The sequence below is a fragment of the Carcharhinus amblyrhynchos genome, chromosome 26 (genome assembly GCF_965287045.1).
Source record: "Carcharhinus amblyrhynchos chromosome 26, sCarAmb.v2.hapA, whole genome shotgun sequence".
NCBI classification, from domain to species: domain Eukaryota; kingdom Metazoa; phylum Chordata; class Chondrichthyes; order Carcharhiniformes; family Carcharhinidae; genus Carcharhinus; species Carcharhinus amblyrhynchos.
Window position 1 is genome coordinate 28,367,647 of NC_137349.1, and position 18,769 is coordinate 28,386,415.

At 39.9% G+C, this 18,769-nt stretch overlaps 1 protein-coding gene across 2 annotated transcripts in view; it reads left to right on the forward strand.

Moving 5' to 3' along the window:
• Positions 1-2,699: 2,699 nt before the first annotated feature.
• Positions 2,700-18,769, forward strand: part of arid3a (AT-rich interactive domain 3A) — a 105,595-nt gene continuing 89,525 nt past the window's right edge. Inside the window, exon 1 of one of the 2 annotated variants that reach the window (XM_080212556.1) lies at positions 2,700-3,502. In XM_080212556.1, the coding sequence (XP_080068682.1) occupies positions 2,810-3,502 (693 nt within the window). In that variant the 5' untranslated portion in view covers positions 2,700-2,809. The remainder of the gene's footprint in view (positions 3,503-18,769) is intronic. The other variant, XM_080212554.1, reaches the window with a different exon arrangement.

Consider the following 18,769-nt stretch of genomic DNA (forward strand, 5'->3'; position numbering starts at 1 on the left):
AAAGGGAGAAAATAAGAATCTGATCATTACTGAGAGCTCTTTCAATTAATTCTTAATTTTAAAGCACCGATGAAATTGTCAGTTTTATTGTGCCATAATATGTCTGGCACAATATGAACATGTTACTTACTAAACACAAGACAGCATTTCAGATTTCCCCCATCAATATTTTTCCCTACTTTTCCTGAAGGTTCTGACTGATGCAGCAGTATTGTTCTATTGATACTGATTGCCCTCATGAAAGTGCCCGTTTTCCATATGAAACCTGACAGAGTGTTTTAGCGCAATATTTGATCATGGAAAGATCCCTAGCCAATATGGGAAAAGATGTCAAGAGACTTACAAGTCAGCAATGAAAGGTCAATGGAAAATAAACAACTTATGAGTTACATGTCAGTGTCACTCCAGACATTTGAGCCTTACACTCATTCTACCACTTACAGTGAACTGCTGATGAGTGTTGTACTGTCAGAAGTAACATATTTTGGTCTCTTCTCACGTGGACACGAGAAATAGAATGGCTCTGTTCTTCGAAAAAGTTAGAATAACCAAAACATTATACTCAATTTTTAAGGCCATGATGTCTGTTGGAAAGTTTATTCTATTTGTTCTAACGGAAGACTTTTATCTGCTGTGCTTTTTGTCAACAAAATGTTAAAATATCTTAATTAACTTCACATGACGGGGGATTGGGGTGTCACTTTGCACTTGCTGATATAATTACAAAGAGAACCAATAAACCTACGCGTATGTTGCCTTTATCTAAAATGAGACAATCTCTCTCTTTTATTACATTATCTTCCCATGGTACACGCAATGAATGTTGAGAAAAATTGGGATTGTAATGTCTGTGAAAAAAATGTTCACGTTGATTCATATTTCATGAGTTATACATTTAGTGTTCCTAAGTAATTAATTTTCTCTAAACAATTTTCAATGGCTTATTTATAAACCATTAGGTTCATTCATATTTCATGTGCATGGGCCAAAAATGATCAACTAACTGCTCAGAGAAACAGATGATTTTTGACACTTCAGATTGATCATTGCTTTTAGATGAGATAGCACAACCAAACTACTAAGGAAGAAAGTATTTGGCTTTACTTAGTTGCCCGAAACATTAGTTCATTTTAAAAACAAGACTGGCATTTACATAGTGAAAGAATTCTCCAACATCATAACCCCATTGCCAGTGAGACTGGAGAACTTGGTACTCAGCCAAGCCTCCATTCACTGGGGACCGGAGAACCCTAGACGTGGGAGAGGTGAGAGAATTCCAGCCAGTGTCTTTTACAACTTTAGGACATTGCAAAGCATTTTACAACAAATTAAGTAGTTTTGAATTGTATTTACTATTGCAAAATAGGAAATACTGCAGCACATTTGTGCACGGAAACTTCCCACAAACAGCAATGTGATAGTGACCAGATAAACTGTTTTATTTAGTGATGTGAATGAGGGATAGATATTGGGTAGGACAATGGGAATAACTCCCCGCCCTTCTTTCAAATAGTGTGATGGGAACTTTTACATGCACTTGAGAGAGCAGAGCAGGCCTTAGTTTAACATCTTATCTGAAAAAAAAGTACCTCCAACCAAAGTGTAATTGGAGATTTTTAAGTTCAAGACTCTGGAGCGGAACATGAACCCGCAAGCATCTGACTCAGGTGACAGAGCTACTCACTGAACCATGGCTGACAATTCTGGAGGCACAAAATTGGGTTTACTATTCCTGGGCAAAGCTCCACTGTGTCTGATCCTGAAGGCTCTGGAATTACCCCCTTTCTGTGAAAATGTGCCAAACTACTGCGGATGCCGGAAATCTGAAATAAAAACATCTGCGAAGAGAAATAATTAATGTTTCAGGTCAAGGTGATCTTTTGTTTTTATTTATGATAGAAACTGGTCTTTGGTTGTAGCATAAAATCAGACAATAGCAAACTGACAACCCATTTTACACCATGACCATTTGTTTCTTCAGTTAAAGGAAAACAGAATCAAGCATATTGGAAAAAAGGCTGCAGATTTGCTACCACCCGCTTTCATGCTACTGGCGCAGGCTTATCTTGCTCCATACAAGAATGATCATTTGGGCAAAGTATTAGAGGTTGACAGTAAAACTGTTCATTGTTCAGGCAAAAATTAGTAGAAGGGAAAATGACCAAAATAAAGAACTCAAGGTATAGAGCAAAATGAGGAAATGCTAAAAATATGTAATATTTAGAAATCTTAAAGGGAAGGTAGGTTAAATGTCCTTTGCTTTCTTTTCCCTATTCTGATAAGGGAATTTACCTTTTATGTTGACAATCTATTCAATCTTAATTTTATTTTTCACCAGTTGCAGTTTTTCCCCCATTGCATTTGCTGTCATCTATAATTTGTGTTGTTTACTGCTTTCAAGGTTATGTGGTACAGGCAATCATCTCAAGATGCAGAATATAATTGTGTACCTTTTCCCAAGACACTTTGAATTCCTTGCCACCCAGCCATTTGCAAAAAAAAACCGGTTTACATTTATCTCTACCACGGATGTGAAATGTCTTACAACATTATTTCTAACGGCTTTTTCCGCCTCAGGGAGAGTCGAACACCTGAAAGCTAATCTATATGAAAAGTTGCGGAATCTCTAACCCAACACCCCTCCCCCTTCCAGCGTTAGAGACTCTTAAGTAGTGACTGAGTCAGTCAACCCGCTCGTTGATTATTACTCCATATCAACATCACTCCCTCGCAAACCGTTTGACAGAACGAAAGCAAAGGATACTTACCAGCGGTCAGAGGGAGGGAGAGAGAGAGAGAGAGAGGGGCCATGAAGTTGCAGGCGGTGATGGAAAACCTGCAGAGGCAGCAGCGTGCGCGGCTCGAGCTCGAGGCCCGGCGGCAGCAGCAGCACGAACAGCATCACTATCAGCAGCAGTCTCCGCGCGCGCGGCTCCAGGCCCGGCAACTGCAGCAGCAAATTCAAATGGAGCAGCGCGAGCCCCGCAGACCAACGGTCGAGACTTCCAACGACAACAAGACCCTGGCAAATGCGCAGCAGCAAATCGCTGCACAACAAACCGCAGCGCTGGCCGCCATGAGAGCGGCGGCGGCCGCCGCAGGGGCTGACGCTTCGGCCCAACGCGGCAACGACGAAGAAGACGAGGAGGAACTGGGGATGGAACGGGGCGAAAGCCCGAGGCTTTCCGAGAGTAGCGAGGCCTTGTCTGGGGGAGAGGAGATGGAGCGGGGTGAGGAGGAGGCTTCGGAGCAACGCTATCCCGATCCTCTAGGGTCCGAGGAAGACATGGCTGCTGAGGAAGAAGAGGAAGAGTTCGAGGACGAAATGGCCGAGGAAGGGGGTAGTGGAATCAAAGAGGAGCCGGGGGAACATCACTGCAGTGAGGTGCATCGTCTGCCCGGGCAGCGGCGCCCTGTAACCGGGCTCCCTTATCAGCCACACCCGCAGATGCAGCAAATCCAGGATCAGGCCGAGTGGACGTATGAGGAACAGTTTAAGCAGGTATTTACAAAATTAATGTATTTTTAAAAATATATATTGTATTTTAATTCGGTAACAGCATAACGATTATGGTCTTAAGTCCACATATGTATTTTTTTAAAAGCGAACACTTTGATTATCAAAATTAGATTCTTGCATTAATAAAATGATTCAAAGTTGTATTTAATTTGAATTTAACTATATAAGCATCCTGTGGATCTTTAAATGTTGAAAACGGGGGGAAGGGAAATCAGAAGGAGGAGTTGGCAAATTGTGTTTGGCCCCAGACGTTGAATGTTAAGCCTGTGCAATAAATGCATACACGACCACATCCAGTATGCAATCCCTGGATGGCATTTAGTAATATACTGGATGGCAACTGCTTTCTTTCCCTTGTTTGGATGAAATATTTAGGACACAAGATGAGCGCAAATGATTTAGTTTGCCGAAACTTAGGGGAGAAAATATTTAGGCGCGTGATAATTGCTGAGGTGACAAGTTGATATATTTACATAGAATGGTTTTTAAGGCTTGTCATGCAGGTAATCATGAAAAACATATTTTGTGAAAATAATTTGATGTGTGGCTAATTATCATGTCTTTTAAAAAATATTTTTCTCCAGTTTTTGCAAGCTGAAGATTTTATTCATAAATTCTATTAGGTTGTGTAATTAGGGTAATTTGATTAATGCATTCCACTTGATTTATGAAATCTGTTGTTGGTTTGTCCTCTTAACTAAACCAAAACAAACCTTTTGCTGCAGTGTGTTTGGTAAGTGCTATATATTCAGTTTTTTTCTTGATTAATGCTGTTAAAATCCATTTATTTTTCATATTTTGTACACAGAAAGTTGTTAACATTGTACTACTTAAGTAAGTAATTGTATTGAAGTATTATGTCATTTTTAGCTTCTGCATACTGTAGAAAATTTCAAAAGCAGATGGTTTTTGGCAAAAGATCAAAAGTTGAGTTTGCCAGGTTTTCTTTGGAAACCATCCAAACCATTTAGTGGTTTGTATGTTTGGTAGTATTTAAGCAAATGTTATGGAATAAATTTAAGGTTTAGGAGATTATTTTAATGGCTGCAGCAAGAATGTAAATACAAGGTGGATCCTTGCCAAATATTCAATACAGTTTGCCCTGTTTCATAGCGCAAATTGTAAAAGCTTTAGCAAAAATATGACTGACTCTGTGATGATTTCAAGAATGTCCAGTGGACTTTAAGTTAAATTGTTATATTTGCATCTGTAATTCTGGGTAAACACTGCGAACCTAGGCAGTTTGTGATTTGTGACTAATGTGCTTTGTAATGTAGACCTTTTCACATCATAATGATTCCAAATAGATATTTGAATGTTGATCACAAGCAATTATACAACTGCTGATAAATTGAGATTTTAAAAAGAGAACTGAATTGTCATTTAATACATAAAATTGAATTATTGTCAAACTCACTTGAAATCTTACCAGAAATTTGAACTTTTGAATTCATTCATTAGCTTTGTTATTTTGGTTAAATGTCAGGACTACTGTACAAATGAAAACAGGAGCGTACAGTTAAGTTGTATGATAGTGTTGTGGGATGTTTTTTTTTTCACTCAACTAATTTCCAGACTGGCTTTGAATTTGTTCCCTATCACTCCATAATCTAAGACAGGAAAGAGGAAGAAATCAAGAAACTATATTTCTTGGTCTGTTCAATACCAGTTGTGAAGGATTATTTGAATTCATCATTGAGGCTAGAGTAACTAGTATTTGAACAAGTATGAACTGATCAAAGAGAGATGTCATGGATTTGTAACAGTTCATATTGATTTTCTTGAGGAGGTCACTAACAAGCTGGCCAGTCTGTTGGTGTTGCCATTAAGGACTTCCAGAAGACATTTGATGTGGATTCCATACTAGAAAGTATTACAAAAATAAATGTGCCTGGAACTGATGGTAATCTTGGGACTAAGATTTGTTTCTAATGAGAGACTGGAAACTATTGAAGAGCAAATTGAATTGAAGGTTTGACACAAGTTTTTTTTTAAAAAAGTCAAAAAAACTAATAAAATGTTGGCCTTAATGTCTTGGAATGCAAAAAGGAGAAAGTGACACTTCAGTTGTGAAGTTCTTTGGTCAATCAATATCTGGAATATTATGATTAGTTTAGCACACTGCATCTCAGGATAAGTTGGCATTTGAAGGAGGATGCAGCATGAAATTTTTTCTAAAGTTAAATAATGAGAACAGGCTTCATAAGAGTTGTATTTCCTTGAGTTTAGATGATTGAAAGTGCTCGGTTTTATTTGTGAAGTTATATATGGTGCAATGGCAGTGTGGGATGTTGTGGCTGCTCTGTGGCTATTGTTCAGTATCACAAGGAATTTGAGTGAGGTTGGCTATTTAGCCAATCTTAATTAATTCACATAGGAAGAAGTTACAGTTCTTCTATCTTACTTTTAAAATTATTTCTTGTGCTTTTGCCACTGTACCACATGTTGACCATGTTTTGTGTGAAAGATGTTTTGACGTTAGTCTTGCCTTTAGCTAGTCAGCACTCATGTCCTCTTGTCCTAATCTCAGTTGAATTTGTAGTATTCCTTTAGCTGCCTTTGAAAAGTTACCACATGGATGCCCATTTACTAGCCTGTTAAGCTTGAGTGTCTAGCTGAATCCCTTGCTTGAGTGTTTCCCCTGTTTCTCAATGACCAGAGCTGCACACTATAGTTGAGGTGTGGTCTGACCAGAGTGCTGTATAGTTTGAACATAGTTTCCTCTGACTTGTATTTTGTTATTTTAACTATGGCTCAGATTCTGTTAGTTTTGCTAGGTCGAGAGCTTCACGATTTTAGGTGCCCAGGTCACCAACAACCTGTCCTGGTACCCACTGCCAACTCTATAGTTAAGAATGCCCACCAACCCCTCTATGTTCTCAGAAGACTAAGGAAATTTGGTATGTTGGCTACGACTCACTAACTTTTATAGATGCCCAATGGAAAGCATTTCTGGTTGTATCACAGCTGGTTGTAAGACAGCAAGAAACCACAAAAGGTTGTGAACGAAGCCCAGTTCATCATGTAAACCAGCCTCCCATCTATTGACTCGGTCGACACTTCCTGCTACCTTGGAAAAGCAGCCAGCATAAGTAAGGATCTCATGCATCCCGGACATCCTCTCTTCTGTCGGGGAAAACATACAAAAGTTTGAGGACACTTACCAACCAACTCGAACAGTTTCTTCCCTGCTGCTGTCAGACTTTTGAATGGACTTGCCTTGCATTAAGTTGGTCTTTCTCTACACCCTAACTGCACTCTCTCGTTTCCTTCTCTATGAATGATATGCCTTGTCTGTATAGCACGCAAGAAGCAATACATGTGACGATAATAAATCAAAATCACAATAGATTGGGCTACATTCAGGATCTTTTGTAGTTTCGTGCGGTCTTGAGCAGAGTAGAAGTCATATCAAACTGTGATGCAACCAGAAAGAATGCTTTCTATGGTGCACCTGTAAAAGTTGGTGAGAGTCGTCGCTGCCATGCCAAATTTCCTTCGTCTTCTGAGAAAGCAGAGGTGTTGGTGGGCTTTCTTAACTATAGTGTCAGCATGAGGGGATCTGGAGACCTTAAAAACTTGAAGCTTTCAACCATTTCTATTTTGTCCCTGTTGATGTAGACAGGGGCATGTTTGCCACTACGCTTCACCAGTTCACCAGATTCTCTATTTCGACACTATTCATGAGTTGCTATTTCTCCTTCCTATTTTGTATTTATTTTGTATTTATTTTGTATTTATTTTGTATTTATTTTGTATTTATTTTGTATCTATTTTGTATTGTTTTACTGATTTGCACATTTTGTTAAACCTATTTCACTGTCTTTTGCAAGTTTGACTAGTTTACTTTGTGCGAGTCCAAGTCAACGATGTAAAATATTGATCCCCACACTGAGTCTTGGTACATCCTACTCAGTCCTGTACCTATCCCACATGGTCCTACAGCCAGTTTCTTATCCACTTCCAAATTTTATTCTCGAACCCCACAATTTGGTACATAAATAGTAACCTTTCATGTGGAACTTAATCAAAGGCATTTTAGAAGCCTACTGACATTATGTTTTACTTAAAGAAATTGATGAGGTAAGATAGGAATGGTTTTCTCCTCTTGATGTTTAGTTAATTTTGCAAAGTTAAAATGAGGGGGAGTGTATATTTTTATAATTTCTGAATATGGGCACCATAACCAGTCCATTAATGGCTCCCCAGTGACTCCCTCTTAATTTAGTTACTCTGTTCCCCGGCATGCTGAATAAATAATATCAAAACCTGGTAATTAATTAAGTTTAGACTCTTTCAGCTCTTGAATATGTATCTTATTTGTGTTGAAGTTATGAATTTTGCCTTGGTAGTATTTTTGGAGATGGGCATATTGTTCCTGTATTCCCTTCTGAATACTTTGCAGAATCAATTATTCAGAATATTTTTAGTGTTTCATGCTCACCATTAAGTTTCAGGCCTGTTACATCTTTTATTGCCCTCTTTACTAATAGCCTTTTATCTTATTGCAATTCTGAAGTTACATTTTGGCTCTGTAGCTATGCTTTTTTTTCAAGGTTTACTTACACCTCTGATCAATGTTATTGCACGTTTCTGCATGTTTCTTTATATATCACAGTGAACTCATTTTCCCTGAAAGATTTGGAGAGTCAATTTTGCCTTTAATTTTTAACTTACTGCTTAATTTATTGTTAGGATCATAGCAATGTATTATTCCAACATGCTCAGCATTGTTCCTTTTTAACGATGTTCCATTTGTCCTTTTATTGAAGAATTAGTGAGCATCCCCTTCCAATCCACTTACTTTAGGCACTCTCTAATTTTATTTTAAAATTAACCCTTTTAAACAGCTCTTCTGACTTGTGATCTTTGTCATTGTGACAATGTTATATTTTAACATTGGTCACTGTCCCAAGGGTTACTACAATTTTCATTTCCTATAAGAACTAAGAAATAGGAGCAGGAGTAGGCCATCTAGCCCTTCGAGCCTGCCTCACCATTCAATAAGATCATGGCTGATCTGAAGTGGATCAGTTCCACTTTCCCGCTTTCTCCTCATAACCCTTAATTCCCCTGTCTATCAGAAACCTATCTACCCGTGACTTAAATATATTCAGCAAGGTAGCCTCCACCACTTCAACGGGCAGAGAATTCCAGAGATTCACCATCCTTTGAGTGAAGAACTTCCTCCTCAACTCTGATCTAAACTGCCTGCCTGCCTTCCTCCTCATCCTCATCCTCATCCTCATCCTCATCCTCATCCTCATCCTCATCCTCATCCTCATCCTCATCATCTTGAGGCTGGGCCCTCTAGTCCTGCTGTACTTTCTAAGCAGGAAGAATCTCTCTACCTCTACCCTATCTATCCCCTTCATTATCTTATATGTCTGTTTGTGTCATCAGCAAATTTCATCACCCTACACTCAGCCCCCTCCTCCAGATCATCTATATAAATGGTAAAAAGTTGAGGCCCCCGCACCGATCCCTGCGGCACTCGACTAGTCACCAACTGCCAACCAGAATAGCACCCATTGATACCAACTCTCTGCTTCCTATTAGACAGCCAATCCTCTATCCATGCTAGTACCTTACCTCCAACTCCATGCATCCTAACCTTCTGTAGCAAACTTTTGTGAGGCACCTTATCGAACGCCTTTTCGAAATCTAAAAGCACCACATCCACCAGCTCCCCTCTGTCTACCGCACTAGTCACATCCTCATAGAAATCAAATAAATTTGTCAAACACGACTTCCCCTTAACAAATCCGTGCTGCGTCTGCTCGATCAAACTATTCTTTTCTAGGTGCCTCACTATTTCTTCTTTGACAGATTCCAGCATTTTTCTAACTAGAGACGTTAAACTAACTGGCCTATAATTCCCTGCCTTTTGTCTGCTACCTTTTTTAAACAGCGGCGTAACATTAGCTGTTTTCCAATCTTCCGGCAGTTCCCCGCAGTTCAGCGAATTTTGATAAATAATTACTAAGGTATCCGCTATCACCTCTGCCATTTCTTTCAGAACCCTGGGATGCATTCCATCCATTCCGGGGACTTGTCTACCTTCAGTTCCATTAGTCTATCAAGCACTACCTCTCAAATGACAGTGATTGCATTCAGGCCCTCATCTCCTACCATCCTTCTATCTTTAATATCCGGTAAACTATTTGTGTCCTCCCCCGTGAAGACCGAGGCAAAAAACTTATTTAAAGCCTCAGCCATTTCCTCATCACCCACCGCTAAATCCCCCCTCATCCTCCAAGGGTCCAACATTCACTCTAGCCAGTCTCCTTAATATATTTGTAAAAACTTTTACTGTCATTTTTTATATTTAGAGCTAGTTTAGCTTCATACTCTATCTTTCCTTTCTTTATTACCTTCTTAGTCGTTCTTTGATTTTTAAATATTTCCCAATCTTCTAATCGCTCACTATTTTTAGCTGCTCTGAAAGCATCAGCTTTTACTTTAATACTCTCCTTTATTTCCTTAGATAACCACGGCTGGTTATCCCTTCTCCTACAGTCCTTCTTTATCATCAGAATATATTTCTGCTGAGTACCAAAAAAGATCTCCTTAAAAATCCTCCACTGTTCCTCAGCTGTCCTACCTACCAACCAATCTGTGCCCCCAATCTACATTCGCCAATTCCGCTCTCATCCTATCATACTCTCCTCTGTTCAAACAGAGGACACAGGTTCGGGACCCTACTTTCTCATCCTCCATCTGCATCAGAAATTCAATCATACTACGATCATTCGTCCCAAGAGGATCCCTAATTCTACCTGCCTCATTACACAGCACCTGTAGATTATTCATCTTTGGACAATACGCCTGTATAAATTAACTGTGCATTTTCTACATTTATAGTAGTGCCTACACTTAAAAAGTACTTGCGTGGCTTTGGTATGTCCTGAGTTAGTAAAAAAAAATGAAACAAATGCAACTCATCATGCCTTCCAAACAAAGAAAAATGAATCATGCTGGACCTTTCTCTTTCAGTCAGATTGGAATTGCATCCAGGTTCAATCATGTCTATCTTTCTGCAGTCCCTCAAAAAACTGATATATGACTGAGGGTTTGATCAGTTCAAAGCACAATTTTTATCTCTACTTGAAACTTCTATTAATCCATAATTAGATTTGCTAAAAATAACGTTATCAATAAGAAACAAAGGCATCTGTCTTGGTGCTCTTCCAATATTTAGAACTTGAACTATCTCCACTACTTTCTGTGGCTCTTTCTTTCTCACCCTCTTCATTCGTGACTGCGTATTTTAAAGGTCTCTCAGAGAAAAATTAATTTTTGTTTCACTTTCCTTTCATACTTTAAGATTGATACTGGTTTGAAGAATATTCTCTGCATTGTTCATTTTGTTCAAGTATTAAGATTGACATCTTACTCCTAGTTCACCATTCCTTCTCTTTGCAAATTTGTTGTAAATACCCAATTCTTCGAGAAGATAGTCATAGAATCCCTACAGTGCAAAAGGTAGCCCTTTGAGTCTGCACTGACCATAATCCCACCCTATCCCCATAACCCTATGCATTTACCCTAGCTAGTCCCCCTAATACTAAGGGGCAATTTAGCATGGCCAAATTACCTAACTTGTACATCTTTTGAATTGTGGGAGGAAACTGGAGCATCCAGAGAAAACCCATGCAGACGCTCCACACAGGGAATCGAACCTGGCAGCAGTAATAACCACTGTGTTACTGTGCTGCCCCAGTCCACCTTACACTATCAACTGTAGCCTAATTAAAATTTCATCACTATATGTGAAAGATGTGAAAATGAAATGCTCAAGTTATCCATTGCTTTGAAAGTTATGGCTTAAATGATGATTGCCAGTTATGGTTTGGATATAGTAATTCCATTGACGATCTTGTTACCTTTGTTACTCTGTATATTTCAGTGAATTATCTGCGATCATTGTAGATTTTTAAAAATTTTCTGACAATGCAGGAGGATGTATATATCTAAACAAATTGCCATTGTTAACTAGTGAACTTAAAATGGTGGAATTTTCTGGCTGTGCTCGCCCCAAAACTGGAAAATCCTGAATGAGGTCAATAAACCTTTTGCATGGTCTGCCCCCTGCCTATTGTGAATCCTGTGGCGGGCTGGATGGGAAAATTCCACCATGTATGTTTACATGCAAATGTCCATTTATTCAACGTCCACTTGAAGCAATGTAAAGTACTCCCAACCAAGCAAGCCTAGTTGGGGAAACAGTGTCCCTTGTTATAATTTTTAGGTTCATGCCAAATGACTGTATGCTTACCATTCCATAAAAGACATAAGAACATAAGAAATAGGCGCAGGAATAGACCATCTCGCCCCTCGAGCCTGCCTCGCCATTCAATAAGATCACGGCTGATCTGATAGTGGTTCAGTTCTTTTTACCCGCCTGCTCCCCATAACCCTTATTGATAAGAATAAGTCTCTTATGAAAATATCCTTTTATGATGCATCCAGCATAACCTGATGTGCTAGTATACATGCAACTTTACATTTTTTTTAGCTACAATGTATATGATACAATGTTCCTATTCAAATGAATGAAGCTGACTCAACCTTCAGCCATCCAACTTTATACACATTTGAACTTGTGAAGTCAGAAGTTCCTTTTTCTTTTGAGGGCTCCAAGTCATTGTTTATTTGCATTTTAATGAAGTTAGAAACATGTACCACATGCGGATGTTTTTGGAGTTCAGAAAATAAGGTGGAATTTGCATTTCACTATTGATGATTAGGAAGATAATTTAATCTTCTGTCTCCGTTTATCTGCTGTTTGTTCTATTTGAGTAAAAAAGTCTGACAACAGGTTTAAGTCCAACCGATTTATTTGATAGTAAACTCACTAGCTTTTGAGGTTTCCCTCTTCTCCAGGTGAATGGAGAGTTCTGACCTCAGACAGAGCATATAAAGCACAGACAGTTTACAGATTACTGATTAGAATGCGAATCTTTACACCTAACCTGCTGTTCGTGTCCTAAAGTGGCCAACAATGTGAGTGGAAGGAGCACTGATCACAGGTTAAAGAGATGTGTGTTGTCTCCAGACAGTACAGTAAGTGAGGCTTTGCAAACCCAGGCAAGTCACGGGGGTTACAGATAGTGCGACATGAACCCAAGATCCCTGTTGAGACCGTCCTCATTGTGCGCGGAACTTGGCTATCAGTCTCTGCTCAGTGAGTCTGCGCTGTCGTGTGTCGTGAAGGCCGCCTCGGAGAATGCCTACCCGAAGGTCAGAGGCTGAATGCCCACGACCACTGAAGTGTTCGCCAACAGGAAGGGAACAGTCTTGCCTGGTGATTGTTGAGCGATGTTCATTCATCCGTTGTCGTAGCGTCTGCATGGTCTCCCCAATGTACCATGCTTCGGGACGGATGTCCTTTAGGAAGGATGTCCCCAAGCATGGTACATTGGGGAGACCATGCAGACGCTACGACAATGGATGAATGAACATCGCTCGACAATCACCAGGCAAGACTGTTCCCTTCCTGTTGGCGAACACTTCAGTGGTCGTGGGCATTCAGCCTCTGACCTTCGGGTAGGCATTCTCCGAGGCGGCCTTCACGACACACGACAGCGCAGACTCGCTGAGCAGAGACTGATAGCCAAGTTCAGCGCACATGAGGACGGTCTCAACAGGGATCTTGGGTTCATGTCGCACTATCTGTAACCCCCGTGACTTGCCTGGGTTTGCAAAACCTCACTTACTGTACTGTCTGGAGACAGTACACATCTCTTTAACCTGTGATCAGTGCTCCTTCCACTCACATTGTTGGCCACTTCAGGACAAGAACAGCAGGTTAGGTGTAAAGATTTGCATTCTAATCAGTAATCTGTAAACTGTCTGTGCTTTATATGCTCTGTCTGAGGCCAGAACACTCCATTCACCTGAAGAGGGAAACCTCAAAAGCTAGCGAGTTTATTATCAAATAAATCGGTTGGACTTAAACCTGGTGTTGTCAGACTTTTTACTGTGTTTTCCCCAGCCAGCATATCCACATCATGTTCTATTCGAATCAGCATTCGACATTTTAACGCTTCTCACCCATGTCATCGTCCTGAAGCTATGTTCAGGGTTTTATACTTCCTCAGTAGCTCTATTTGTATTGCAATAAACCCTTTAGCTCATTCCATTCACTTCAAAATAGATTTTTCTCACTCTCTCTTTTACAGATTAATGACTTCCTTCACTAATCATCCAATGCTGCCCACTTTTTTTCTTTTTTTTTGGGATTAACTTTCTCCAGGTTGCTCCTCTGACAAATTTTACAGTCCTTTCAAAGTGCAGTGGCTGAATCTTTACCTATTGAACCTCTTTGTAGCTTTCAATGAGCCTTTGAAAATCCTGCTTTCTCACTTGCTTGAATATATAGTTTCTTCATGCCTTTTAAAAATACGACAAAAAGCTACCTTTTGCGCTTGCCTTTGATTTTACTCTTTGTTTTTCAACTTTGTTCATGGGATGTGAAGTTGGCAAGGCCAATCTTTATTGCCTATCTCTAATTGTTCTTGAGAAGGTGGTGGTGATCTACCTCCTTGAACTGCTGCAGTCCCTCCAAATGTGCTATCAGGAAGGGAATTCCAAGATTTTCACCCAGTGACAGTGAAGGAGAAGCTTGGATGGTGTGTGAATTGGAGGGAGCTTGCAGTTGTTGGTGTTCCCATGAATGCTGTCCTTGTCCTTCTAAGTGCAGAGTTGCTGGTCTGGAAGGAGCCTTCGTGTTTTGCAAATTGGAGATGGTACACTGCACTGGTGGTGGGGTGAATGTTGAAGGTAGTGTATGGGATGCTGATTAAACTGGTTGCTTTGTCCTGGTTGGATTTGAGCTGCCTGAGTATTGTTGGAACTACACTCATTCAGGCAAGTGAAAAATATCACATACCTGAGCTGTGCCCTTATAGTTGGGCAGTCTTTGAGAATCAGCAGAGATATTACTTACCACTTATCAACACAAGCCTGAATGTTGTCCAACTCTTGATACATGTGGACATGGACTGCTTCAATATCTGAGGAGTTGTGAATGGTACTGAACACTGCAATCATTAATGAACATCCCCACTTATGGAGGGAAACTGTTAAAGCAGCTGAAGATAGTTGGTCCCAGAATACCTACTTGAGGAACTCCTGCAGTTGATGTCCTGTGGCTGAGATGGTAGATTCCCAACAACTATCATATTTTGTGCAATTTATGACTACAGCCAGTGGACAGTTTCCCCTGGTTCCCATTGACTTCAATTTTACAATGACACTTCAATGCTAAGCTTCTACAAAAGCTGTTTTGTATACAAAAGTGGTCAGTCTCATTTCAGTTCTGGAATTCAGCTCTTTGGCCATGGTTGGATCAAAACTGTAACATTTGTGGCCAGTGGCCCTGGCAGAACCCAAACTGAGCATCAATGAACAGTTTTTTTTGCTGAATAAATGCAGCTTGATAGCACTGTTGACTCTTTTCATTTGCCAATATTTATGGTCCCGCTATCTCCTCTGACACATTGAACTCCTTGAACCATTTAGCTACAGCTGTTGCCAATTATCTTGGTTTGTTATTTTAACAACTCTTAACTCTCTTTAAATCCGAAGTCTATCCAGCATTTAAATATCGAAACTGATCTACTATATTTCTGGTCAGGATAAGTTTTTTTTAAACGTTGATAAACACCCCTTTTATATATCCATTTTATGGTTTTGCTATGGTGTTGGATGATCTGTTTCTATAAAGTTAGGGCATTATAGTAAATGAACACCATATTGTGCGCTCAGAAAGAAACTGTCTCCCTTTGATCACCAATCTTTTTTCTATCATGCAATTTCAGCATCATCCAGGCACTTGTTGCCCATCCCTAATTGTCCTTGAAGGTGGTAATGTATCACCCTTTTGAACTGCTGTAATTCATGTGGTATAGGGACACCCACAATGCTGTTAGGAAGGGAGTTCCAGTATATTGGTACAGTGAAGGAATGGTAATTTTACTTCCAAGTCAGGATGGTGTATGGCTTAGAGGGAATTTGCAGGTGGTGCAATTCCGATTTGCCAGATGCTTCAGGTTGTAGATGTGGAAAGTGCTGTCAAAGGAATGAGCAAGGTTTTCAGAACCTAGGTATGATTGTTTTATTATTATTAGTGTATGTTCACACTTTTTTTTCCGTTTTTGAGGGTGGTGGGGAAGTGGTGGAAGAATTCATGAGCTGATTATCAGCCTGTTGAACTGCAATATGAGTGCTCCTTTCATGGTCAACAAGTCCTGCCATTAGACTTGAACCCAGGGCTTCAGGTCTAGAGGCAGGGATCTACCAGTGTACTACAAGACCTCCTGTGAAGATTTGTTAAAGCTGCAGATATTTTGACCCTGTTATTAGTCTTGTCTGCCGCATGGAAAGTTGTCAAGAGTTTTGATTGTCCCAATAAAGTGTGAAACAAATTTGCCTCTATCGTGGAAAATATTAATAAAGAACAACACAGCGCGGGAAACAGGCCCTTTGGCCCAACGAGCCCGTGCCGCTATTAATCATAGAATGGTTACTACACAGAAAGAGGCCATTGAGTCTGCACCAGCTCTGTTGAAGAACAATCCAGTTCAGTCCACTGCTATTTTTCCTATTCAAATGTTTATCTAATTCCTTTGTGAAGGCTCCTGTTGAATCTATATTCACTGCATTATCAGACTGTCCTTTCAAAATCCTAACTACTACTTCTTAAGAAGTATTTCCTCATTTCATGGATGCCCTATTTCAACTGGGGCTGAGTAAGTGTCTTATATAAGTTTATCATAACCTCGTGGCTTTCATATTCTCTGTCTCTATAAAGTCTTTAACGTCTCCTACTGCCTTAGGATTTTTGATGTAGCTGAGGCCCTAGCAGCAAAATTCCAAGAAAAAAAATTCTAATTGCTGCACATACATAAGAACATAAGAAATAGGAGCAGGAGTAGGCCATCTAGCCCTTCGAGCCTGCCCCGCCATTCAATAAGATCATGGCTGATCTGTCATGGCTCAGTTCCACATTCCCGCCCTCTCCCCATAACCCTTAATCCCCTCTCTTATCAAAAACCCATCAACCCGCGTCTTAAAACTATTTAGCGAGGTAGCCTCCACCACTTCAACGGGCAGAGAATTCCAGAGATTCACCACCCTTTGAGTGAAGAAGTTCCTCCTCAACTCCGTTCTAAACCGCCCCCCCTTTATCTTGAGGCTGTGCCCCCTAGTCCTATTATCCTTTCTGAGCGGGAAGAGTCTCTCCGCCTCTCTCCTATCCATCCCATTCATCACCTTATACGTCTCAGTGAGATCTCCCCTCATTCTTCTAAACTCTAATGAGTACAAGCCTAGTTTATTCAGCCTCTCCTCATAGCTCAACCCCCTCAACTCCGGCATCAGCCTAGTAAACCTCCTCTGCACTCCCTCCAAGGCCAAAATATCCTTGCGTAAGCACGGCGCCCAAAACTGCACACAGTACTCCAGCTACGGCCTCACCAATGCCCTATACAGCCGCAGCAAGACCTCCCTACTTTTATATTCAATCCCCCTCGCTATGAAGGCCAGCATCCCATTAGCCTTCCTGACCACCTGCTGCACCTGCAGGCTGGGTTTTCGCGACTCATGCACAAGGACCCCGAGGTCCCTCTGCACCGTCGCATGCTGCAGTTTTTCGCCACGTAAGTGATAATCCTTCCTACCATTATTCCTACCAAAGTGGACCACCTCACACTTGCCAACATTAAATTCCATTTGCCATTTCCTGGCCCATTCGCCCAGCCTATCTAGATCCTTCTGTGGACTCTCCACACCCTCCGCACAATTTGCCTTTCCTCTAATCTTGGTGTCATCAGCAAAAAAAAATCCAAAATTCTATCAAATTAATCAAAACAACAGTTTTTCTTTGAACCATTTCAACCTTTGTCAACATTCCCTGCTGTTTTATTTTAAAGCTTCTGAGTTTTAATGGCCGTCCTGTCATTTATCTATATTTTCAGGTTGCGGCTTTGAGAGAGAGAGTTGTCAGCCTGCCTTCAAGTGTCCAAATACACGAGATTGAGCAAATAGGGTGGCAACCAAACTGATTTTGAGTCCACACAAAATTCCTCTCATCACCAAGCAGCTGCAACTCTGATTTTTGGTAAAGAATTTTAAGCCCTGTCCTTTCACTTTTTTTTCTATCACAGTTTTTCTTTAGCTGGGGGCCCTGACAAGTAGAAATCCTTGTCCAGACTTAATTTCAATGCACCTATTGTTGTATAGGAACAATCCTTCAAACAGAACTAAGCAAGAGTTAATAGTCCTTTTAGCATATTCTATGGAAAGTACAGCCTGAATAGTTTGAGTACATTAGTTTGAGTACAAATAACTTTCCTAATTTAAAATAAATTCATAATTTCAAAGTCATGTCACACTCTTTCCTATCGTTTTTAAAATATGTTAATGAAATTTAAAATCCATCCCTGGTTAGATAATGCATTTCTAAGACATAATACCAGAAAAATAACAATAGTTTATGAATTGTCAATGACATGCTTGGATTTGGAGCCTGTATAAACTATTACAAGTTTCATTTTTAATTAAAATGTGGAAAATATACTATTTGTTGAAGGAAGTTTGAACGCCATTTGTAATGAAGTGAATTCTTGTATCCCACTGGGCAAGAGCATTTGTACGAATTTTCTGATTGGTCATGCTTGATTAAGGGAGCCAAATTAAATGGGGTAAGAGTACCATAGTTTATACTTAATAAAAATTGTATATGTGTACAATTTATGTGATAATGAATTTCCAGTGGTACTGGTTATGATAAGGCATGTATCAAAAGCACAATATATTATTCTGCTGCTAAAGTATTAGCCTGTAAAGTTTGTTATGTAAACTCCAGGTAAACGAGTAAGAGTATAGACATCTTGTGGTAGCTTGGGCGTTTTGGAGTTCTTTAGAGCTCCTTTATTTCTTCACGATATTCTTTGTGTGACACAGAAGTGTGATGGGTAGGAAATACATGAAAAATCATGTTTACAATAATTGTAGATAAATATGGCTTTTTTTTTAAAAAAGTTCTGTAACCCCGTTTTTACTATTGAAATTTTCACAAGTTTTGTTTTGAGCTTGAAATTTCCTGTTTTATAATCTCTTCATTGCATAACCCCTTGCAAAATCAAGAGCATATTTCATTTTCTTAATCTTTGTGATCCTTTGCTTATTATTTCCATCTTCCACTGAGATTGTCAATAACTGTTAAGCATCTGTGATGATTTC